This window comes from Grampus griseus, assembly GCF_964374135.1.
Source record: "Grampus griseus genome assembly, chromosome: 7".
Taxonomy (NCBI): Eukaryota; Metazoa; Chordata; class Mammalia; order Artiodactyla; family Delphinidae; genus Grampus; species Grampus griseus.
Genome location: NC_139001.1, coordinates 62,019,346 through 62,044,013, shown reverse-complemented (window position 1 = coordinate 62,044,013; position 24,668 = coordinate 62,019,346). Strand labels below are relative to the sequence as shown.

At 36.7% G+C, this 24,668-nt stretch overlaps 1 protein-coding gene across 1 annotated transcript in view; it reads left to right on the top strand.

The window, feature by feature from the left end:
- UBR3 (ubiquitin protein ligase E3 component n-recognin 3) overlaps positions 1-24,668 on the top strand; it is a gene marked incomplete at its 5' end in the record, with an annotated part of 232,512 nt that overhangs the window by 102,266 nt on the left and 105,578 nt on the right. The window contains 6 exon segments of the mRNA XM_082657756.1: positions 12,684-12,825; positions 16,340-16,444; positions 17,521-17,694; positions 17,881-17,913; positions 19,746-20,206; positions 24,284-24,372. Of these exon segments, the coding sequence (XP_082513882.1) occupies positions 12,684-12,825; positions 16,340-16,444; positions 17,521-17,694; positions 17,881-17,913; positions 19,746-20,206; positions 24,284-24,372 (1,004 nt within the window).

The following is a 24,668-nucleotide window of genomic DNA, read 5'->3' as shown; positions in this document are numbered from 1 at the left end:
TGAATTGCTGTGATGTTTTTTGGCAGTTTAAAAATCTTTGTTTAAAGAAATGTGTATTTAAATAAAAGAATAATAACAAATAACAAATACACTTTAACTTCAGATTAAAATCATTTTCTTATAAATTAATCTCTGAAATTTTATATGCAATATTATATTAATACAACAATATTTTGTATATTTAAGATAAATATATCTGTGAAGAATGTGTTTGTTTCTATGTAAAACTTAAATTTTTTTGAAATTTATTTTGTATATGAAATATAACATCTTTTTCCTTTATGTGATATCACTTATATGACTGTATAATTGCCCGTTTCAGTTCTTAATATAACACAACTGGGAAATAAGCCTAAAGTGTAGGGCTTATTGGCTATTGGTCATTTGCATTTTCTTTCAGTTTTAAGGAACAAAAGTGGCAAAACTGATTTACTTAGTGTGATCCTTTTTTATTTCAAGAAGGTAATAGAAAGGCGTTTTGAAAAATTATAGAGAAAAATAATTAGGTAAATTAAAGCTATTGTGTCTTTATTTTTAGCATTAAAAAAATCTTATTTATTTTTTAACATCTTTATCGCAGTATAACTGCTCTACAATGGTGTGTTTCTGCTTTATAACAAAGTGAATCAGCTATACATATACATATATCCCCATATCCACTCCCTCTTGCGTCTCCCTCCCACCCTCCCTATCCCACCCCTCTAGGTGGACACAAAGCACCGAGCTGATCTCCCTGTGCTATGTGGCTGCTTCCTACTAACTATCTGTTTTACATTTGGTAGTGTATATATGTTCATGCCACTCTCTCACTTTGTCCCAGCTTACCCTTCCCCCTCCCCATGTTCTCAGGTCCATTCTCTACATCTGCGTCTTTATTCCTATCCTCCCCCTAGGTTCTTCAAAACCATTTTGTTTTCTTGTTTTGTTTTTTAGTTTCCATATATGTGTTAGCAAACGGTATTTGTTTTTCTCTTTCTGACTTACTTCACTCTGTATGACAGATTCTAGGTCCACCTCAGTACAAATAACTCAATTTCGTTTCTTTTCATGGCTGAGTAATATTCCATTGTATATATGTGCCACATCTTTTTTAACCATTCATCTGTCGATGGACACTTAGGTTGCTTCCGTGTCCTGGCTATTGTAAATAGAGCTGCAGTGAACATTGTGGTACATGACTCTTTGAATTATGGTTTTCTCAGGGTATATACCCAGTAGTGGGATTGCTGGGTCGTATGGTAGTTCCATTTTTAGTTTTTTTTTTTTTTTTTTTCCTGTACGTGGGCCTCTCACTGTTGTGGCCTCTCCCGTTGTGGAGCACAGGCTCCAGATGTGCAGGCTGAGCAGCCATGACTCACGGGCCCAGCCGCTCCACAGCATGTGGGATCTTCCCGGACCGGGGCACAAACCCATGTCCCCTGCATCGGCAGGCAGAATCTCAACCACTGCGCCACAAGGGAAGCCCTATTTTTAGTATTTTAAGGACCCTCCATACTGTTCTCCACAGTGGCTGTATCAATTTACATTCCCACCAACAGTGCAAGAGGGTTCCCTTTTCTTCACACCCTCTCCAGCATTTATTGTTTGTAGACTTATTGATGATGGCCATTCTGACTGGTGTGAGGTGATACCTCATTGTAGTTTTGATTTGCATTTCTCTAATTATTAGTGAGGTTGAGCATCCTTTCATGTGTTTGTTGGCAATCTTCTTTGGAGAAATGTCTATTTAGGTCTTCTGCCCATTTTTGGATTGGGTTGTTTGTGTTTTCAGTATTGAGCTGCATGAGCTGCTTGTAAATTTTAGAGATTAATCCTTTGTCAGTTGCTTGATTTGCAAATATTTTCTCCCATTCTGAGGGTTTTCTTTTCATCTTGTTTATGGTTTCCTTTGCTGTGCAAAAGATTTTAAGTTTCATTAGGTCCCATTTGTTTATTTTTGTTTTTATTTCCATTTCTCTAGGAGGAGGGTCAAGAAGGCTCTTGCTGTGATTTGTCATAGAGTGTTCTATGTTTTCCTCTAAGAGTTTTATGGTCTCTGGCCTTACATTTAGGTCTTTAATCCATTTTGAGTTTATTTTTGTGTATGGTGTTAGGGAGTGTTCTAATTTCATTCTTTACGTGTAGCTGTCCAGTTTTCCCAGCACCACTTATTGAAGAGGCTGTCTTTTCTCCATTGTACATTCTTGCCTCCTTTATCAAAAATAAGGTGACCATATGTGTGTGGTTTATCTCTGGGCTTTCTGTCCTTTTCCATTGATCTATATTTCTGTTTTTGTGCTGGTACCATACTGTCCTTATTACTGCAGCTTTGTAGTATAGTCTGAAGTCTGGCAGCCTGATTCCTCCAGCTCCGTTTTTCTTTCTCAAGATTGCTTTGGCTATTAGGGGTCTTTTGTGTTTCCATACAAATTGTGAATTTTTTTGTTCTAGTTCTGTGAAAAATACCATTGGCAGTTTGATAGGGATTGCACTGAATCTGTAGATTGCTTTGGGCAGTAGAGTCATTTTCACAATGTTGATTCTTCCAATCCAAGAATATGGTATATCTCTCCATCTATTTGTATCATCTTTTAATTTATTTCCTCAGTGTCTTATAGTTTTCTGCATTCAGTTCATTTTTCTCCTTACGTAGGTTTATTCCTAGGTATTTTATTCTTTTTGTTGCTGTGGTAAATGGGAGTGTTTCCTTCATATCTCTTTGAGATTTTTCATCATTAGTGTATAGGAATGCAAGAGATTTCTGTGCATTAATTTTGTATCCTGATACTTTACCAAATTCATTGATTAGCTCTAGTAGTTTTCTGGTAGCCTCTTTAGGATTTTCTATGTATAGTATCATGTCATCTGCAAACAGTGACAGCTTTACTTCTTCTTTTCCCATTTGGATTCCTTTTATTTCTTTTTCTTCTCTGATTGCTGTGGCTAAAACTTCCAAAACTATGTTAAATAATAGTGGTGAGAGTGGGCAACCTTGTCTTGTTCCTGGTCTAAGTGGAAATGGTTTCAGTTTTTCACCATTGAGAATGATGTTGGCTGTGGGTTTGTCATATATGGCCTTTTATTACTTTGAGGTAAGTTACCTCTCTGCCTACTTTCTGGAGGGCCTTTATCATAAATGGGTGTTGAATTTTGTCAAAAGCTTTCTCTGCATCTATTGAGATGATCATACGGTTTTTCTCCTCCAGTTTGTTAATTTGGTGTATCACATTGATTGATTTGCGTTTACTGAAGAACCCTTGCATTCCTGGGATAAACCCCACTTGATCATGTTGTATGATCCTTTTAACGTGCTGTTGGATTCTGTTTGCTAGTATTTTGTTGAGGATTTTTGCATCTATGTTCGTCAGTGATATTGGCCTGTAGTTTTCTTTTTTTTTTTACATCTTTGTCTGGTTTTGGTATCAGGGTGATGGTGGCCTCGTAGAATGAGTTTGGGAGTGTTCCTCCCTTTGCTGTATTTTGGAAGAGTTTGAGAAGGATAGGTGTTAGTTCTTCCCTAAATGTGTGATAGAATTCACCTGTGAATTCTTTTGTTTTTTGGCTTTTGTTTGTTGGAAGATTTTTAATCACAGTTTCAATTTCAGTGCTTGTGATTTGTCTGTTTAGATTTTCTATATCTTCCTGGTTCAGTCTCGGAAGGTTGTGCTTTTCTAAGAATTTGTCCATTTCTTCCAGGTTGTCCATTTTATTGGCATATAGTTGCTTGTAGTAATCTCTCATGATCCTTTGTATTTCTGTAGTGTCAGTTGTTACTTCTCCTTTTTCATTTCTAATTCTGTTGATTTGAATCTTCTCCCTTTTCTTCTTGATGAGTCTGGCTAATGGTTTATCAATTTTGTTTATCTTCTCAAGGAACCAGCTTTCAATTTTATTGATCTTTGCTGTTGTTTCCTTTATTTCTTTTTCATTGATTTCTGATCTGATCTTTAAGATTTCTTTCTTTCTGCTAACTTTGGGGTTTTTTTGTTGTTTTTTCTCTAATTGCTTTAGGTGTAAGGTTAGGTTGTTTGTTTGAGATGTTTCTTGTTTCTTGAGGTAGGATTGTATTGCTATAAACTTCCCTCTTAGAACTGCTTTTGCTCCATCCCATCAGTTTTGGGTCATTGCGTTTTCACTGTCATTTGTTTCTAGATATTTTTTGATTTCCTCTTTGATTTTTTCAGTGATCTCTTGGTTATTTTGTAGTGTATTGTGTAGCATCCACGTGTTTGTATTTTTTACAGATTTTTTCCAGTGATTGTTATCTAGTCTCATAGCGTTGTGGTCAAGAAAAGATACTTGATATGATTTCAATTTTCTTAAATTTACCAAGGCTTGATTTGTGACCCAAGATATGGTCTATCCTGGAGAATGTTCCATGAACACTTGAGAAGAAAGTGTATTCTGTTGTTTTTGGATGGAATGTCCTATAAATATCAATTAAGTCCATCTTGTTTAAAATATCATTTAAAGCTTATGTTTCCTTATTTATTTTCATTTTGGATGATCTGTTCATTGGTAAAAGTGGGGTGTTAATGTCCCCTATGATTGTGTTACTGTCGATTTCCCCTTTTATGGCTGTTAGCATTTGCCTTATGTATTGAGGTGCTCCTCTGTTGGGTGCATAGATATTTACAATTGTTATATCTTCTTCTTGGATCGATCCCTTGATCATTATGTAGAGTCCTTCTTTGTCTCTTGGAATAGTCTTTATTTTAAAGTCTATTTTGTTTGATACGAGAATTGCTACTCCAGCTTTCTTTTGATTTCCATTTGCATGGAATATCTTCTTCCATGCACTCACTTTCAGTGTGTATGTGTCCCTAGGTCTGAAGTGGGTCTCTTGTAGACAGCATATATACAGGTCTTGTTTTTGTATCCCTTCAGCCAGTCTGTGTCTTTTAGTTGAAGCATTTAATCCATTTACATTTAAGGTAGTTATCGATATGTATGTTCGTATTACCATTTTCTTAATTGTTTTGGGTTTGTTATTGTAGGTCTTTCTCTTCTCTTGTGTTTCCTGCCTAGAGAAGTTCATTTAGCATTTGTTGTAAAACTGGGTTGGTGGTGCTGAATTCTCTTAGCTTTTGCTTGTCTGAAAAGGTTTTAATTTCTCCATCAAATCTGAATGAGATCCTTGCTGGGTAGAGTGATCTTGGTTGTAGGTTTTTCCTTTTCACCACTTTAAATATGTCCTTCCACTCCCTTCTGGCTTGCAGAATTTCTGCGGAAAGATCAGCTGTTAACCTTATGGGGATTCCCTTGTATGTTATTTGTTGTTTTCCCCTTGCTGCTTTTAGTATTTTTTCTTTATATTTAATTTTTGACAGTTTGATTAATGTGTGTCTTGGCGTGTTTCTCCTTGGATTTATCCTGTATGGGACTCTCTGTGCTTCCTGTACTTGATTGACTATTTCCTTTCCCATATTAGGGAAGTTTTCAACTATAATCTTTCAAATATTTTCTCGGTCCCTTTATTTTTCTCTTCTACTTCTGGGACCCCTATAATTCGAATGTTGGTGCGTTTATTGTTGTCCCAGAGGTCTCTGAGACTGTTCTCAATACTTTTCATTCTTTATTCTGCTCTGCAGTAGTTATTTCCACTATTTTATCTCCAGGTCACTTATCTGTTCTTCTGCCTCAGTTATTCTGCTGTTGATTCCTTCTAGAGAATTTTAAATTTCATTTATTGTGTTGTTCATCATTGTTTGCTCTTTCGTTCTTCTATGTCCTTGTTAAACGTTTCTTGTATTTTCTCCATTCTATTTCCAAGATTTTGGATCATCTTTACTATCATTACTCTGAATTCTTTTTCAGGTAGACTGCCTATATCCTCTTCATTCGTTTTGTCTGATAGGTTTTTACCTTGCTCCTTCATCTGCTGTGTATTTTTCTGTCTTTTCATTTTGCTTAACTTACTGTGTTTGGTGGTCTCCTTTTTGCAGCCTGGAGGTTCGTAGTTCCCATTGTTTTTAGTGGCTGCCCCCAGTAGCTAAGGTTGGTTCAGTGGGTTGTGTAGGCTTCCTGGTGGAGGGGACTAGTGTGTGTGTTCTGGTGTGTGAGGCTGGATCTTGTCTTTCTGGTGGGCAGGACCGTGTCTGGTGTTGTGTTTTGGGGTGTCTGTGACCTTATTATGATTTTAGGCAACCTCTCTGCTGATGGGTGGGGTTGTGTTTCTGTCTTGCTAGCTGTTTGGCATAGGGTGTCCAGCACTGTAGGTTGCTCATCATTAAGTGGAGCTGGTCTTAGCGTTGAGATGGAGATATCTTGGAGAGCTGTCTCCATTTGAATTTACGTGGAGCCGGGAGGTCTCTGGTGGTCCAGTGTCCTGAAGTGGGCTATCTCACCTTAGAGGCTCAGGCCTGACACCTGGCCAGAGCACCAAGACCCTGTCAGCCACATGGCTCAGAAGAAAAGGGAGGAAAAAAAAGAAAGAAGAGAAAAAAAAATAAAATTATTAAAAAAAATATGATTAAAAATAAAAAAATACCAGAGTAATTTTAAAAAAAAAGAAAGAAAAAAGAGAGCAACCAAACCAAAAAACAAATCCACCAATGATAACAAGCACTAAAAACTATACTAAAAAATAAAAATAAAAACACAAACAAAAAAAATAACAGGTAGACAGAACCCTAGGACAGATGGTAAAAGCAAAGCTATACAGACAAAGTCACAGAAAGAAGCATACATATACACACTCACAAAAAGAGAAAAGGGAAACAATGTATATCTATCTATCTATATATATATATATAAAAAAGAGCAACCAAATCAATAAACAAATCTACCAGTGATAATAAGCCCTAAATACTAAATTAAGATAAACATAAAATCAGAAACAAATTAGCTGCAGAAAGCAAACCCAAGTCTACAGTTGCTCCCAAATTCCACCGCCTCAAGTTTGGGATGATTCGTTGTCTATCCAGGTATTCCACAGATGCAGGGTACTTGAAGGTGATTGTGGAGATTTAATCTGCTGCTCCCGAGGCTGCTGGGAGAAATTTTCCTTTCTCTTCTTTGTTTGCACAGCTCCTGGGGTTCAGCTTTGGATTTGGCCTTGTCTCTGCATGTAGGTTGCCTGAGGGTGTCTATTCCCCGCCCTGACAGGATGGGGTTGAAATAGCAGCTGATTAGGGGGCTCTGGCTTGCTCAGGCCACGGGGAGGGAGGGGTACGGAATGCAGGGTGAGCCTGCGGCGGCAGAGGCAGGCGTGATGTTACGACAGCCTGAGGCACACAGTGTGTTCTCCTGGAGAAGTTGTCCCTGGATCTTGGGGACCCTGGCAGTGGCGGGCTGCACAGGCTCCCGGGAGGGGAGGTGTGGTTAGTGACCTGTGATTGCCCTCAGGCTTCTTGGTGGCTACAGCAGCAGCCTTAGCGTTTCATACCCGTCTGTGGTGTCCACACCAATAGCCGTGGCTTGCATCCGTCTCTGGAGCTCATTTAGGTGGTGCTCTGAATCCCCTCTCCTCATGCACCCCGAAACAGTGGTCTCTTGCCTCTTAGGCAGGTCCAGACTTTTTCCTGGACTCCCTCCTGGCTAGCTGTGGTGCACTAGCCCCCTTCATGCTGTGTTCACGCAGCCAACCCCAGTCCTCTCCCTGGGATCTGACCTCTGAAGCAGGAGCCTCAACTCCCAGCCCCCAACCTGTCCCCGCTGGTGAGCAGACTAGCCTCTCAGGCTGGTGAGTGCTGGTTGGCACCGATCCTCTGTGTGGGAATCTCTCTGCTTTGCCCTCTACACCTCTGTTATTGCACTCCTCTGTGACTCTGACGCTTCCCCCCCTGCCTGCTCCCCATCTCTGCCAGTGAAGGGGCTTCCTAGTGTGTGGAAACTTTTCCTCCTTCACAGCTCCCTCCCCTAGATGCAGGTCCCATCCCTATTCTTTTTGTTGTTGTTGTTTTGTTTTTTTGTGGTACACGGGCCTCTTACTGTTGTGGCCTCTCCCGTTGTGGAGCACAGGCTCTGGACGTGCAGGCTCAGCGGCCATGGCTCATGGGCCTAGCCGCTCCGCGGCATGTGGAATCTTCCCGGACCGGGGCACGAACCCGTGTCCCCTGCATCGGCAGGCGGACTCTCAACCACTGCGCCACCAGGGAAGCCCCCGTCCCTATTCTTTTGTCTCTGTTTTTTTCCTTTTCTCTTTTGCCCTGCCCAGGTACGTGGGGAGTTTCTTGCCTTTGGGGAAGTCTGAGGTCTTTTGCCAGCATTCAGTAGGTGTTCTGTAGGAGCTGTTCCACATGTAGATGTATTTCTGATGTGTTTGTGGGGAGAAAGGTGATCTCCACGTCTTACTCTTCTGCCATCTCGAAGGTCCCTCTCTATTTATTTATTTATTTTGGCTGTGCTGGGTCTTTGTTGCTGCGTGCAGGTTTTTTCTTCTTGTGGCGAGTGGGCTACTCTTCATTGCAGTGTACAGGCTTCTCATTGCGGTGGCTTCTCTTTTTGCGGAGCATGCACTCTAGGTGCGTGGGCTTCAATAGTTGTGGCACACGGCCTCAGTAGTTGTGGCTCGTGGGCTCTAGAGCATAGGCTCAGTAGTTGTAGCACATGGGCTTAGTTTCTCCACAGCATGTGGGATCTTCCCGGACTAGGGCTCAAACCCTTATCCCCTGCTTTGGCAGGCAGATTCTTAACCACTTCACCACCAGGGAAGTCCTGCTGTTATGTCTTTTAAATCTGCCTTGATGCAGGGCACTTTGTAGATAATCAGTAATTGCTAAATGAATGAAAAGTAAGTTTCTTAAAATTTTTTTGTGCTGAGAGTTTAAGTGAAAATAAGCCATTTTCATTGTGTGATGTTTAGACCTTTAGAATTTTAGGATCTTATTGCTGGAAAAGCCCTTCAAGATCTTCTCTCCAGCTTCTGTAGAAATGTCTTTGGAGCCATCACTGGAAGAGGGGGTTGGGCAACAGCAACAGAAGGCCTAAGAGAGTGGAGGTGGCTCATCCCGTTTTCCTCACTCCCTTCCAAATACCCCTTAATGGGCAATTCAGCTTTTAAAATGAAAAGAACAAAAACAAAAAACAACAAGAACAGAAACAAACCAACAGTTGGAAAACCATCCATTCAATTCATTGTTATATTTTACAACTTCCAGAGAAGTTCAGTGAAATACGTTTGTTAATGGCAGTGTTGGAACTATTGTCTAGACCATTTCCAAAAGACAAATGTGATTTTTATATAGTGGTTACTTTAAATTCAGCTGGAAAGCAAATCTTTTTGAACTGTAATTTCTGATATTTCTGTTGCTTCCCATCTCCCATCTTGAAGGTTAATGGCTGCTGGCCCATGTTTAAAGTATGATGTATGAGTTTATATATGTCATTTATGTCTCAAGCTAGTCAGTAATTAAGTGTTGGTTTGAGTCACTTAAAATTTTTTTTGTTGTCATGTAGCTTTTCATTTGCATCATTTCATTAATGATTTTGAAAAGAGCAGTCAGAATGGTGTATTACCTGCTGCCTTGAACAAATATATAACCTTTATTTCAGAGCACTTTATTAATCTAGGTGCTGCGTATTTAGGGGCCTAGTGCTTAAAGCAAACAAAGAAATAAAATAAAAACTAAAAATTGCTTTTCTATGCTAAATGAAATAGAATAATTGAAACATTTAATCATAGGCTATTGAGATTGTTTTGAAAATTATGCTTATATGTAGCCACTATAGTTTTATATAGAAACCAGTTTTTTTTTTTTTTTAAAGCAAACTTAATGGCATCCTCTTCTTGAATCATAGATGCAATTCATTTCTTTGGTATGTTGATGGTAATTTTTTTTTTTTGAGCAGAGAAAGGTTTATTGCAGGGCTAAGCAAAGGGAACAGGTGGCTTGTGCTGTAAAAAACCCCAAATTCCCCCATGGTTTTCAGGGAGAAGTTTTTATAGGCAAAATATGGGGTGAGGGCTGCAGGGTGTGTGACTTCCTTCTGGTTGGTTGGTGGTGAGGAAACAGGGTGGTGCCCCAGGAATCTTATGCTCAGCCTGAAGTCACCATCCTCCACCTGGGTGGGGTCCCCAGTTCCTGGGTGTATGGCTATTGTCTTCATTCCCTTCACATCCCAGGGACCCTTCTTTTGCTCCATAAAGGTGACCAGGTCTGGCTTAGAGACAGGACCCAAGGAGACCAGGTTTTTATAGTTCTCTAACATCTCATCCCTGTACAATTCCCATGGAGTGCTGCCCAGAAATTCCCACTTATCCTGAGAAGATTCTATGACTACATTCTGGAATGTCAACAATCCCTGAGAAGCTGCCATTTCCTCCTTTTCTTCGTCTTGTCTGGGTCATTTTCTCATCGATATTACGTTGAGGAATCACATCAGCATCTTGAGAATATGCCTTTGCTCCTAACATACCCACAGGCAGAAGGATCTTGAAATGCTGAAAAGGTCAACTTTTCCTGTCCTTGTCTCAGAAGATATTCAGGAAAAATCATCTCCTATAGGGAGACCAAACTATGAATTCATTCTTTCCTGTTTCTAGGTGTTCTCACCTCATATAGATGTCAGGAAATTCTGCTAACACGGGGTATGTGGGCTGTACTGACTTTCCCCTTCCAAACCCATGTAACAGGAAACCATGTTGCCTCTCCTTGTAATTTATTATTTTTAAGATTTTTTCCCCCTCCCTACATGATATTTGTTTCCTCTAAGTTGAGTTTTCTACTGTTCAGTCTCTAGCTTTTATGTTAGCTGCATTCTTTGGATGTCTGATAATTCTGGCTGCTTGTGGTGAAGAGCTCTCCATGCCTTGGTGGATCTTTGTAGATTCTGAGCTTTAACATGGTGTGATTTGGGCAGGCAGGTTTGTTGAGAAGCCCTTATGTTAGTCTCTTTAGAACTTCCTTTTTGGTTTTGTCAGATTCCTCAGAGAAGTATTTTCAAATATTGCCTAGAAGGTAATGGTCTGGCTGCCATTATTTTGTGAACTGAATGGAGTCAGAGCCTAAGTGCTCTGAGTCAAAATGCATATGATGACTTTCTTTTTTTTCCTCTGTCATTTTTCTCACATTCTGCTGGCTCACATTAAGCCTGGTGATGGGGTGGAAATATGTAATGTACCAGCAGTGAGGCACCTCATGTCATATGGCATATTCCTCTTTTAAGGAAGTGATCCAACAGTTGGGAACAACAATACATTCTGCCATAGAGAGTGTTCCAAATGCAAGAATAATGGGACTCAAGCAGTTTGGTCTTGGCCATACCTCCTCCTATTGTTTTAGGTCAATACCATAGCTTAAGAAAACTTCAGAGACAAAGATTTCTAAGAAGGAATTTGCATAAAGAGGGTGAAATCTCAGTGGCTCTCAAAGGACACATGGACTTTCTAGGCATACGATGATTTTAATCGCCCATCCTCCTACCCTTGACTGTGCTTGCGTTTTACCTTCTCCAGAGATGAATTCTCTAGCCAGAATTCTGTTGGGGTGGGGGAGAAGCAGTTTTCATGCAATCCTCATTTTAGCCTCCTGTCTCCCCAACTCCAGTTATTGAAGAACCAGATGTTTCCAGTTTCTGAGCCTTTTGAGGATTCTGCAGTGTAATTGGGGTTGATTCTCAGCTGTCCGCATTGCCTTCCTGTGATGTGGCTTTCTTAGGTTTACTAGAGTCAACATGTATCCATTTGCTTTCCGAATGACAAAAGTTTGCATTTTTTTTTTTTTTTGGAATTCCTTCATCCTGGTGCTTTTCATCCTTTAAGAAATACCATTACTATATTTTTATTGGAGTTTTGAGTGAAAGTAAAATTAAATATTTATGTTCATTCTGTCATTTTAACTTCAAGTGCTGAATGTATAACTCACTTGCATTCTCTGGATTACTGGGTGAGGTTGAGCCTTTAAAAAAAACGTATTAATTTTCCTTCATGATTCTTGGTATGAGATTGGTGTATGGATTATTCTTCGATGATTTTTCTGTTAGATTGTCTAAAGTTTATCAGTTCTAAAGTTTTACTTTTGTATTTGGATTTTTAATCCACCTGGAGTTGATTTTTATATGTAGAGTGAAGTAGTGATTTATTTATTTTTTTTCCCCTACAGAAAACCAGCTCCAGGACTATTTATTGAACAATCCATCCTTTTCTCACTGATTTGTAATGCTAATTCTGTCATATACAATTGATCCTCATTATTTGCAAATTCTATTTTGCAAATTTGGCTACTTGGTAAAATTTATGTTTATGCCCGAAATCAATACTCGGAGCAATTTCTTGGTTAGTCACAGATCTCAGTGGATATGCAGAGGGCACCTAGGTTGAAGTGGAACAAAGCAAAACTCTACCCTCTTGTTTCAGCTCATACTGTAAACGTGTCCTTTTCATGGTCAATTTAGTGCTATGTTTTTGCATTTTTGTCCTTTGGTGATTTCGTTGTTTAAAATGGTCCCCAAGTGTAGTGCCACAGTGCTGTTTAGTGTTCCGGAGGGCAAGAAGGCTTTGATGTGCCTTACAGAGAAAATTTGTTGTCAGATAAGCTTTTTTCAGGCTGTTATAGTGCTGTTGGCTGTGAGTTCAATGGTAATGAATCAATAATATGATACATCCAGAAAAAGGTAGAGGAAGTTATGATCTGTACCTAAGGCTATTCCAAAAAGTGCTAAAGTAACATATATAGTGTGTGATGAAGCTATGGAATCACTATTTAAATTACATTTTAATCTTGAGTCTATCATCTAATTTTAGTATTGTTTTATTTTTACAGTTTAAAACAGAGTGGAAAATTCCCTGGAAATCCCTGGCCTCCCTATAAGAAAAGGACGCCACTCCATCCCAGCTATAAAGGTCTCATGAGACTTTTGCACTGTAAAACTTTACACATTGTGCTATTCACTCTGCTTTACAAGGTACAGTAGTAATTCAAATAGAAAGACTCAGATTAGAATTTATTACCATAATTTGTAAATAAAAGTGCTAAAGGATAATATTTACATAAAAATACTATTTATAAAGTAAAGTGTATTTATATGTTTAAGATGTGTGAGGATATGTCATAATCACATATATATGAATTGTATTCTTTATGTAATTTCAAATCTAAGTTGAAAATAACAGCTATACCATTTTTGGGGGGAAACTATTCATATTATCAGTTTCAGATAGGAATTTTTTTTATGGTTTCTGTGCCACAAGAAGTGAAATATTCTGTGAGTACAGGAAGAATGAAATGAACAGTAGGGACCAAACAACCACCAGAATCCACTAAAATGACAAAACTAACATGGCAGCCATAGGAGCCAGTGACCCTGTGTTTAGGCGTGTTCTCTTGGCTTTCTTCCTCTGATCAGGAATGTGACATGGAGGGATTTGAATGGGCTCCTAAGTGACACCATTAAGGATTTTCTTTCGTTAAATACCTTAGAAACTCAAAAGGTGATGCTTTTACTTTTTTGTTACCTAGAATTTGTTTTATCCTTGGGTCTTCTCACACAGAACGGACTTACTTATTTGGCTAACATTAGTTGTGTACTCAAAAATTGTATACATAATATCATGGAGTATGTGTATATATATATAACAGGCATATTTATGTTCTAACCTGGATAAGAAATGAAAGACAAACTATACTCATGTTATATAGGTAAAATAACTATAGACATTTATAAAGTAACTAGACACGATAAACATTATACAGTTAGATACAAAAAAAAACTATTATTTCTTCTTTCTAATTAGAATTTGAAAAATTAAATTAAAAAGTAAGCCTATTAGGCAAATTTACAATTACTACATATGCATTATTTAAATTACTTAAATTAAATTTAGTTAAGTAGACACTTTAGTTTTTTTCTTGTTTGCTGTGTAAACAAATATAACTTTTAGATTTCTGCACCCCCTATTCTTTTTAACTCTACCCCATGACCAGTTTTTTGTTTTACTTGTAAAAATTACTCCTGTTAAAATTTTAGACATGCGCTTCAAAAAAACATCTTGAATGGTTTATTTTCATTAATTTCTAAGAGAATTATTCAGTAAAATGATTTAAAATGTTCTTTTTTTCATTAAAAAAAGTAGAATATTTTTTCTTACTAAAAAGATATCTGTGGTTTTGATTTTTTACAAATAGATTTTTTTTTGAATGTCTACTTAGTGCCAGATTTTGTTTCAAATACTTTATATACACTTACATACATTACTTTGTTTAATTCTAGGAAACTTCCTTATGAGTGAAAGTTCTGTTGTTATTCTCATTTTTCAGATATGATTTTTAAGTTTTAGAGATTAAATAACTAGTTCAGATAGTGAAGCTAAGTACATATATTGGGTTGGGCAAAAAGTTTCTTTGGGTTTTTCCGTAACATCTTACAGATAATAAATGTCAGTAATTCTTGATTTAAAAATTAAAGAAGCCTACTGCAAATGATTTGTGTCCTTTCAAGTTAAATTTTTTCAACCTTTTTATTTGCTTACTGTAAAAATAATATTTCATCAAAAATAGAAAGGCAATATTGTTATAAGATTATTATGAACAAATTTTTTAAAATCTCAACTTTGTAGTAGTTTTCATGACTTTTATGATAATAGAAGAACCTTTAATTGACATTGCATTGGCAGGTCAACTTTCTAAAAATCAGTGTCAGTAAACCATTTCATCTCCTGCCATGTTTAATATTAAAAAACTTTAATATAGAACATGTTGATAAAAATCCCCAGAAACGATTTTTATTTTTTTTTTTGTAGTACCTAATAAAGTTTTTTCTTTTCTTAGCCCTTAAGTTACTCATTTGAAGCTGTAAGATGTAATGCCATAGGGTTTCAAGCCAAAATTTATTTGATTTTAGCTAGTAATGCTCTATTTATTAAGAGGAGGCAGAGTAGTAATGATAGGCAATCCTTGGGAGTTTGAAACTGTTCTAGTATTGCTTGTGCTAGCTGAGTGTGTGGCTGAGCCTTGGTTTCCTCCCTGTAAAGTACTGGATTAGAAAACATGACCTTTGTTGCCTCCCAGCCTTCAGTCCCCTCTTACTGTTCTTGCTCCTCCCACTATTCATACCACCTATCTACTATTTATTGAACACCAATTGCTAGATACTGTATGAAGCAAGTTACGGATAGTGATCATGTAATCCTTGCAATAATTCTGGACTGCTCTTCCAGTTTTAAAGATGAGAAAACTTAAGGCCAGTTGTTGCTCAAGGTCAAATAGCTAAGTATATACAGAATTTGTATAAAAAAACAGGTTTTTAAAAGGTTTTGAAAGTCTATTCTCCTCACCACTGTGCCACACAAAATATGAATGGAAAAGCCTTCTCAGTAGTCAGAATAAGCATTAGAAAGTCAGTGAACTGAAAGTCTTTATTTTTTAGTCACAATAGATTAGCTCCTAAGTGACTAAGTCCTTTCCGAGCTCCCTCTGCCGTTTGGGCAGTTTCTGCTAGGCTCAACCTAGACTGGCCTCTTTTTTTGTTCTCTGTAGTCTCATCTGCAGCTGACAATGCCACTCCCCGCAGAAGCTCTTCCTCTTACCCCTTCTATAGTTTGACCAGATGGCTTTTTTTTTTTTTTAAATAATGAAGACAACATGATAGTTGCCAGGCTGTTTTTTTCTTATGGTATTCTATGTGTCTTCTGGTTAATAGTTTGTTGCAGCATATTGAATGAGTGATTGGTGTAGGTTAGCCCCAAAGTCCTGCATAAATTGTGTAAGGCTTGCATTGTGTATTCCGTGTATAAGGTCAGATTTATCAGTATTTCCTCAGAGAAGCCTCTCTCCTAACCACTTGCATTTCTTTTTCCTTTCTCACTCATAAAAACCACACATTGCATACACATTTACACAACAGCACAAAACACTCAGGTTCAGAACTTTAATTTTAGAGACAGATTTTAAGAATATTAATGTTCCATAAACAATTATTTTGCTCCCAGTTATATGCCAGGTGCTATGCCAAACACATTTGCATGAATTATCCTATTTAACAAACTTATTTATCTGATATCTTTGTCATCAGGAGAAGAGTGTCAGCAACTTAGAATGTAAAATAGCCTTGTTAAATTACTTTATTAGATACTAGTATTTTTATAATAATGGTTTTAGTGGATTATTTAATGTCTTAACCTTTAGGAAATCAGTGAACTAATATCTCTGGATATTGCCTAAAATACTGTGTGATCTTGAGAGGGAACCTGTTTTACTGGTTTTATTTTTGTCTTTTCACCAAGGTATGGCTTTATTTACGTATCTGATTATGAATTTTGTATATATATGTATATATATGTACATATGCATACATGCACATATATATGTGTATATGTATTTTATGTTACTTTCATCTATAGCATTAAAATATTTTTTGATATTTAAGTGAAATATGTTTTGTGGAAAAAAGTAATTACAGGGCATCTTTTCCCTTTTTAAAGATTTTGATGGATCATCAAAATCTGTCAGAACATGTACTCTGCATGGTTTTATATCTGATTGAATTAGGACTTGAAAATTCAGCTGAAGAGGAATCAGATGAAGAGGTAAGTAGTTTCTTGTATTTTTAAATGTTAAAGTTATGACATGCCTTAATAAAAGGTTGTATGTCATCTTGAAAGGTATTTATGGATTCATCATACTCAGATGAAAATCTTCCTAAGAACTATTGGAAAAGGCCCTTTTTAATCTTCACATACATATGTTCTTTGAGAGGTTTCACTAATACATTAAACTCCATTTGTAGAATTACTGAATTTGAAATTCGTAATTCATAATATGTAGATCTAAGAAACGTGGTTAGTGCACTTTTGGTGTTATGCTAATAGCATTGATTACTGGTAAATAATTGTTATGTTAGGAATTCAGTCTAGAAATTTTAATAATTTGATTAGGGATTAATTTTGAATAGCAAATTGTTTCTGTAAAGGTTTTAAGTTAATGGAGTAAGTATTGTTATAAGGGAGAATATTTACTTAAGAATACAAGTTGTTAATCAGTTTCAGGATTTTATAAGTATCACTTCCATAAAAGTAATTGTCACTACAAATTGATTTTATAATTAATTGATATTTTCCTCATCCCCTCCCTCCAAAAAGACAGAATACATAATAAACATAATAACAGCAAAAAAACAAACAAGAAAAAACCAGACAAGTAAAAAGACTAGGCTGTACTTTATATTCTAAGTTGAGTCAACATATATTCTTTCATAGATATTAAAAGGTCATTACGATTCCTCTAAGACTAAGTCAGACTTTTGGTTGATTTTTCAGACTTTCTTCTACAGTTAGTCCAAATTAGCATTATTTGACTGTATTATGAGTTATTCCTAATGGTTGATGAATAATATTCTGTACTAAGTATTTCCAAATTGAAAAGTGTATTTTTTTCTGGAGAAGTTTAGCTGACTTCCATTGGACTTACCTATATTAGTACTGAGAAATTTGTTCTAAAATTTTGTGTTTGTATTTGGTTTTATTAGCACTTTGTGATTTGTGAACGAGACTATAAGGGATTCAGGAATATGACAGGCAGTAGACTATTATTTGGGCTTGTTACATTTCCACTGTACCTTAGACCAGATTGGCAAGGTTTGATATTCATTATGTTTATGTTTTAGGCATCAGTAGGTGGACCAGAACGTTGTCATGACAGTTGGTTTCCTGGTAGTAACTTAGTATCAAACATGCGACACTTTATAAATTATGTTAGAGTGAGAGTTCCAGAGACTGCTCCGGAAGTGAAGAGAGACTCACCTGCAAGTACCAGCTCTGATAGCTTGGGTTCTTTACAAGTAAGTGTAAAAGAGAGAACAAAAAAAAGGAAAGACTTTGTTACGTTGGGTTGTGTCATTTAGATCATCCTATCATATCCAAAAGAAAAATAAATGTGGTTGTAGATAATTTTAAATTGTCTTTTATTTCCTCTGATATATCTAAGCAACTTTTGCCTCACCCATCTTTTTCCTTTAATCTGCCAGAGTTCACGTCGGCCTAAAGTTCTTCAAAGAGAGGTAGAAGTATATAATATTTGCATTAACTAGCAATATGGCTTTAACTGGAAATGGGGACAAATGCTGAAGTATTTGTGTGTATATGTGTGTGTTTAATATAGATTAAAAAATGTTTAATGTGTGTGTGTGTTTTTTAAACGCAGTAATTTCGGCTTAATTTTAAAGAAAATTCATATTATTGAACTTAAAAAATAATACTGCATATTTAATGGTGGGTTTTTCTTAGTAGTGTTAGTATTTTGGGCCAATTATAAGCGGCACATTTCAGTCTGTTTACATTTAGCATTGTTACTAACATCTTAAAAATGAATGTTCCCTAAATCAAAATAAATTTAATCTTTAGTTGCTGGTGGCATGCCCATTCACAACTTTTTTTTTTTGCTCCTATGGCAGTTAATTAACTTTGATAACATAAGCCCACAAAAATCTTAAACTCCATATATTGTGTATTTGGACGCATTTTGAAAATCAGCTCTCTCATTGCATGTAGCTTAATTAATTTATAGAAAGCAGAAATGAAAAATCTTGATATGACAGGGCAAGTAACTAAATTTAAATACCTCTAATTCCTACAATATAGATTTTTGCAAGTAAAGAACATTGAATCAGACATTTCTTGTTGAAGAGTCCATTTGTAGGAACTTTCTTTGTCTTTGACAATATGTTTTTGCTGTGAACACCATAAAGAATTTTGATTAAAATATTGGAATCTATAAGCAGCAGCCTTTGCCTCTAATGCTGATAGAGAGTACGTTGAAAAACAGCTTGGATGTTAAAAAAAAAATAATGTATGTTATAATTTAGCTCATAAAAAGCTCAACTGATTGAAGTATCCTTTCTATGCTTGCTTAAAAAAAATTAATGAAATCCATTAAACTAGCTTGTATCTTAATTAAAAGATGATTTCTAAGAGCCCTAATGCAGTTTGACTGCTTTAGCAGAAAAGACTAGTTTGAAGATAAATTATTGAGAGAAATGGTTTTAAAAAATCTGTTCAAATAACAAATTATAGTGATATTTAAATATGAAAGAGATTAGTTTGATTTTTCATCTTTATATTTCACTTTAGTAACTTAAAGCATTTGTGTTAGAATTAATTTTCAAACTTTTGAAGTTCCTTAAAAATGAAATTAATTAGCAGTTCAGATTCATTAATTTGGTAAAAATTAATTTATAATTTTCTTAAGTGGAAGATATCGTGGTCTTCTAGAAGTTGGTAAAGAGTATAGTATTCTTTTTTTTTTTTTTTTTTTTTTTTGTGGTATGTGGGCCTCTTACTGCTGTGGCCTCTCCCATTGCGGAGCACAGGCTCCGGACACACAGGCTCAGCGGCCATGGCTCACGGGCCCAGCCGCTCCGCGGCATGTGGGATCTTCCCGGACCGGGGCACGAACCCATGTCCCCTGCATTGGCAGGCGGACTCTCAACCACTGCGCCACCAGGGAAGCCCAAGAGTATAGTATTCTTGATGAATGTTGGATAGAATAGCTTTTATTCCTTTAATCTGATGAAGGACTTTGTTTATGATTCCTCTTTAATATGGCTGTAGAAACTACTCAAGCTTTGTCTATTTTCCCTGGTAGGTAGGCCCAGGAGGTTGTAAAACAGGTGTTACTGTGGCTAATCGCCTTTCTCCTCGATGTTTCCAGGTTGAGTGGGACTAAGTATATTTGAGAGAAGTGAAGAGACAGATTTACTTAAAGAGCAAATAAATAAATCTTTGGATGAAACTTTGAACATTCCCTTTTGAAAATGTAGTACTAATATGGTTTAAACTTGACACTTGAGTAACTTCTCTTGATTTTTCTTTTTCTTTCTCTTTTGAATGGTAGAATTCTGGTACAGCTCAAGTTTTCAGCTTAGTAGCAGAGCGTAGAAAGAAGTTTCAGGAGATCATCAATCGCAATAGCAGTGAAGCAAATCAGGTGGTTCGTCCTAAAACTTCAAATAAATGGTCTGCACCTGGTTCAGCTCCACAGTTAACTACAGCCATTTTGGAAATTAAAGAAAGCATATTGTCTTTGTTAATTAAACTTCACCACAAACTCTCAGGAAAACAAAACTCCTACTATCCTCCCTGGCTTGATGACATAGAAATTTTAATCCAACCAGATATACCTAAATATAGTCATGGAGATGGTATAACTGCAGTAGAAAGAATTTTACTAAAAGCTGCATTGCAAAGTAGAATGAACAAACGCATCATTGAAGAGATATGTAGAAAAGTGACCCCTCCTGTACCACCCAAAAAGATCACTGCTGCAGAGAAGAAAACACTGGACAAAGAAGAAAGGTAATTTTTATTTTTAATGCTTTAAACTAATGTATGGTACAGTTGAAGATTTTATATTACCACCCCCCATCCCCACTTTGGCCATCTGAGGCTAATCACCTGGATGTTTATCAGCTGTAATCATAGCTGATTAGTTTGTAAGGTAAATGGAATCAAAGATAGTCAGTGCTTGTGCATTTAGCATGCTTGAGTTAGTTATCATTTACATTTAGAATACATATGGTGACAGCCATATGTATTCTAAATGTAAATGTACATGTATGTATTTAAAGGTGAGCTGTAGAGTGCGTAGCTCATTGTTTTAATTAAAGAAACATACTGAAACTTATAAGTTTATTATAAGTTTACAAAGGAGTAGTATAGGAGACCAAACACATATTCTATCAGTGCTATTATTATTTAAACATTTTTGGAGGTCTCATACGTCTTTGAGCATCTACGGCACATTTTTGTTTGTTTCCATTTCTTCCTTGATGACAAATTTTTGTCCTTTGAGGATGGGTTTAATTTTTAAAACCTTTTTATTTTGAAGAAATCTCAAACTTACAGAAATGTTTCAAGGATAATACAAAGAACTTCCTGGATCATTTCAGAGTAAGTTGCTTTACCCTGGAATACTTTAGCGCGTGTTTTTTAGGAATAAGGTCGTTTTCTTACCTAATCAGAATACACCTTTCAAAATAAGGGAATCAACATTTTATTTAGTACGATAAAATCCCTAGATCCCAAGTTTTGACAGTTGTCCCAGTAACGTGTCTCAGAGCAAAAAGATCCAGTCCAGAATCACTCATTGCATTTTGTTGTCATGTCTCTTTGGTCTCCTTCAGCATGGAATAGTTTCCTCAGTTTTTCCTTTATTTTCTTGACCTTGGCACTTTTGAAGATTATAGAGCAATAGACACTGTAGAATGTCCCTCAACTTGGGCTTGTCTCCTTTCCTATTATGTTTGGATTCCGATGAAGCACCTTTGAGAGGAATATCAAGGAAGTGTTGCTGGGGAGTTGCCTGGTGGCCTAGTGGTTAGTATTACGGGCTTTCACTGCCATGGCCCGGGTTCAATCCCTGGTTGGGGAACTAAGATCCTGCAAGTTGCGTTGGCCTGGCCAAAAAAAAAAAAGGAAGTGTTGCTGTTTTCTTTTGACTGCATCCCATCAGGTGTCACATGATTTTAATTTGTTTCATTACTGGTGATTAACTTTGATCACTTGATTATGAGGGTGTCTGTTAGACTTCTTCACTGTCAAGTTACCCTTAGTAACCTTCCTCTCTTTTTTCCCTCCTTTGTAATTAATATGTAATTTGTGGGGAGATACTTTGAGATGCTGCAGTATCCTGTTCTCCATCAACTTTCAGTTTATTCATTTATTTACTTATATCAGTTTGGAGTTATGGATTCCTATTTTATTTTATGGGTTATAATTTCATGCTCATTAATCATTTTGATGCTCAAATTGTTCTAGATTTGACCAGTGGGAGTCCCTTCAAGCTGGTTTCTGTGTTCTTTGGATTTCTCCCCACCATTCTTTGAGCATTTTCAATTATTTTCTGGGCCAAGAAGATAGCCCAGGTTCATCTTGTGTTTGGTATTAGCCATTTCTCCAAAGAGTCCTGGTTCCTTTTAGTAAAGAATCTTATTTAGAAACTACAGTCCATGTGCTCATTCTAATGAGCTCATTCACAGACCCTCTTAGTGGGCAAAAATGTGTGTGTATGGGGGGCGGATAAAGGGAGGGGAGAGAGAGTTATTAAAAACTATGACTGTGAGTTCAACCTGATAATCCCAGTTCTAATCCAACACCATAGGATTTATTCTTCTTTTCCTTCTTTTCATAATTGTAACTCTCTCCTCCCATAGTGAGAAACCTGGCCCCTATAATCCTTAATATGTATTAATTTTTGATTAATTCCCTTGTATGTAACCAATTTCTTGTAACTTTCCCCCACACGAATGCCTTCCTGTGCCGGGCCGTTGGGTCTTGACACCCTGTCCTAGGCCACTGTGCCACCTTCCACGTTCAGGAAGGAAAGAGAGTGCAGGAGTGGTGTTTTTTTTGTTTTTTTTTTTTTGCTGTACGCGGGCCTCTCACTGTTGTGGCCTCTCCCGTTACGGAGCACAGGCTCCGGACGCGCAGGCCCAGCGGCCACGGCTCACGGGCCCAGCTGCTTTGCAGCATGTGGGATCTTCCCGGACCGGGTCACGAACCCGCGTCCCCTGCATCGGCAGGCAGACTCTCAACCACTGCGCCACCAGGGAAGCCCAGGAGTGGTTTTTAATTTTTTGAAATGGCTAATGTCATTGGGAGTCCACTTTGATGAGTAAGGTGAGTGATCAACCTGGATAATAATATATTGGCTTAAAATATAAAGTATAATATAAAAAATAAGAGTTACATTTATAAAATAGGTAATACAGTGAGTTTTCTTAAGTGGGCCCTAAATTACATTTAAAGTAAATGTTAGAAAAGGAGTGTTAAAAATCTCTTGAACTTTATTGGCAAAAATATGTAACTTTTCATGGTAAGCTGGACCACAGTACTTGATTTTATAGATGTTTGTGATTATCTCCACTAAATGGGTCGGAGTGGATGTGTGAATAATCTAAAAATTACCATCAACATTCCATTCTTCTAAATTCTATATTCTATATCCTTTAATCATTTCAGATTAATAGCAGAATTCTTTTATGTTTCCCATAGAAATTACTACATAGAGTCTCAGTTTAATAAAATTCTTTTGTAGTATATAGATATAATAAATGGTCACTAAAAGAAACTGCTATAGTATACTCCATCCATTATGGGTTTTTTTTTCCATCCATTATGTTTTTAATGTTCTTTGTATCATGGGCTATGATAAATCCCTTTTTGAATTTAGTTCAAGTAAAAAGTTTGTCTCTCCCAATGAGTTAATGTATAACTTACCTTTTAACCTTTTTCTTCTTCCTCTCCCTCCTCTCTTGTTTTGAATTACTATATGAACCTTACCTTGCTGGGGGTAGAATTTTATGCTTATTAGTATTTCTAGCATCTTTAAATGTAGGGAAGCCTATCTCCTGTCTTTATTAGTTTACTTTTATTTTCTTATACTTACGTTATAGTCATTTTTTTTCTTTTTCAACTAGCCTCAAATTAAAATGCTCTTTGGAAGTAGATAAGGCATAATTAATAAATAGAATAAAGTGAACTAATCCAAAGGAATATTTATGCTTAGATTTGGAATATAGTTTTATCTTTATCTTGTATTTGAGACTCTTTCATATTCTTTTACTTCAAACAAAATAAACCAAACTTGGAATATTTCCTGGTAGAAACTGGAAAACTTCCTGGCTTTTTGCTATTTCTCTTTTAGGAAGAGACCTGTTCTTAAGGTAACAGTAAATCTGACTATTCTTTTTAAAAATAATTAATTAATAAATTAATTTTTGCTGCATCGGGTCTTAGTTTCGGCACATGGGATCTTTTGTTGCGGTGTGCGGGCTTCTCTAGTTGTGGCATGTGGGTTCCAGAACGCGCGGGCTCAGTTGCCCCACAGCATGTGGGATCTTAGTTGCCCAACCAGGGATCGAACCCGCGTCCCCGGCACTGGAAGGCAGATTCTTAACCACTGGACCACCAGGGAAGTCCCCTAAACCTGACTATTCTTATCTTTTAGATTCTGTTCATAGCTTAACATAGTAGTTTCTTCTAGCAATGAGTTTGCTGTTATTTGTACCTGGGGTTAAATTGTGGATTCCTAGCTAAAACTCTTGTTGCTCTTGCTATGAACTGACATATATTTAGGAAATTGTGTTGTTGGACATCCAAATTTTCTATCTACTTTAATTATTATTTCACATTTTAAAGTAAATCGTGGCTTTTATTTTTACCTATTTAAGCCCGGTGATTTTCAAACTATTTTAAAGCAGCAGAATCCTTTTAAGGACAATAAAATTTTACCTGAAATTTAATACATAGTACAGAAAATTGGTTGTTCTTAACTGTGTACAGGGGGCCTTTCGTACATTATATACTCCTGAAAGATAGTAGGTATGTCTTAAGCACGTCTGGTACTTATCACTTTATTTCTGTTTAATCTAGACGACAAAAGGCCAGAGAGAGGCAGCAGAAGTTGCTTGCAGAATTTGCTTCACGACAGAAAAGCTTCATGGAAACGGCAATGGATGTTGGTAAGTCAAAATTTATTAGTTTAGAACTCTCATACTTACAGTTACAATTACCTTAGGGATTATCTAGTCCAATCACCCACCAGTTTTTAACATTACAGACATGATTTCTGGTCTGTATTTAAACAATAGAGTGATGGAAAATCAGACCTTTATTATAGACAGTCCATTCTGTTGTTGAGTAGCTACAGTTGTTAGAAAGTTCTTCCTGATGGTAGTAATACAGTATTCTCCTGCTGCTTTCTTCTGTTAAACTGTCCTTTAGATTTGTGAGGTTCATCAATGTGAATTTACTTATT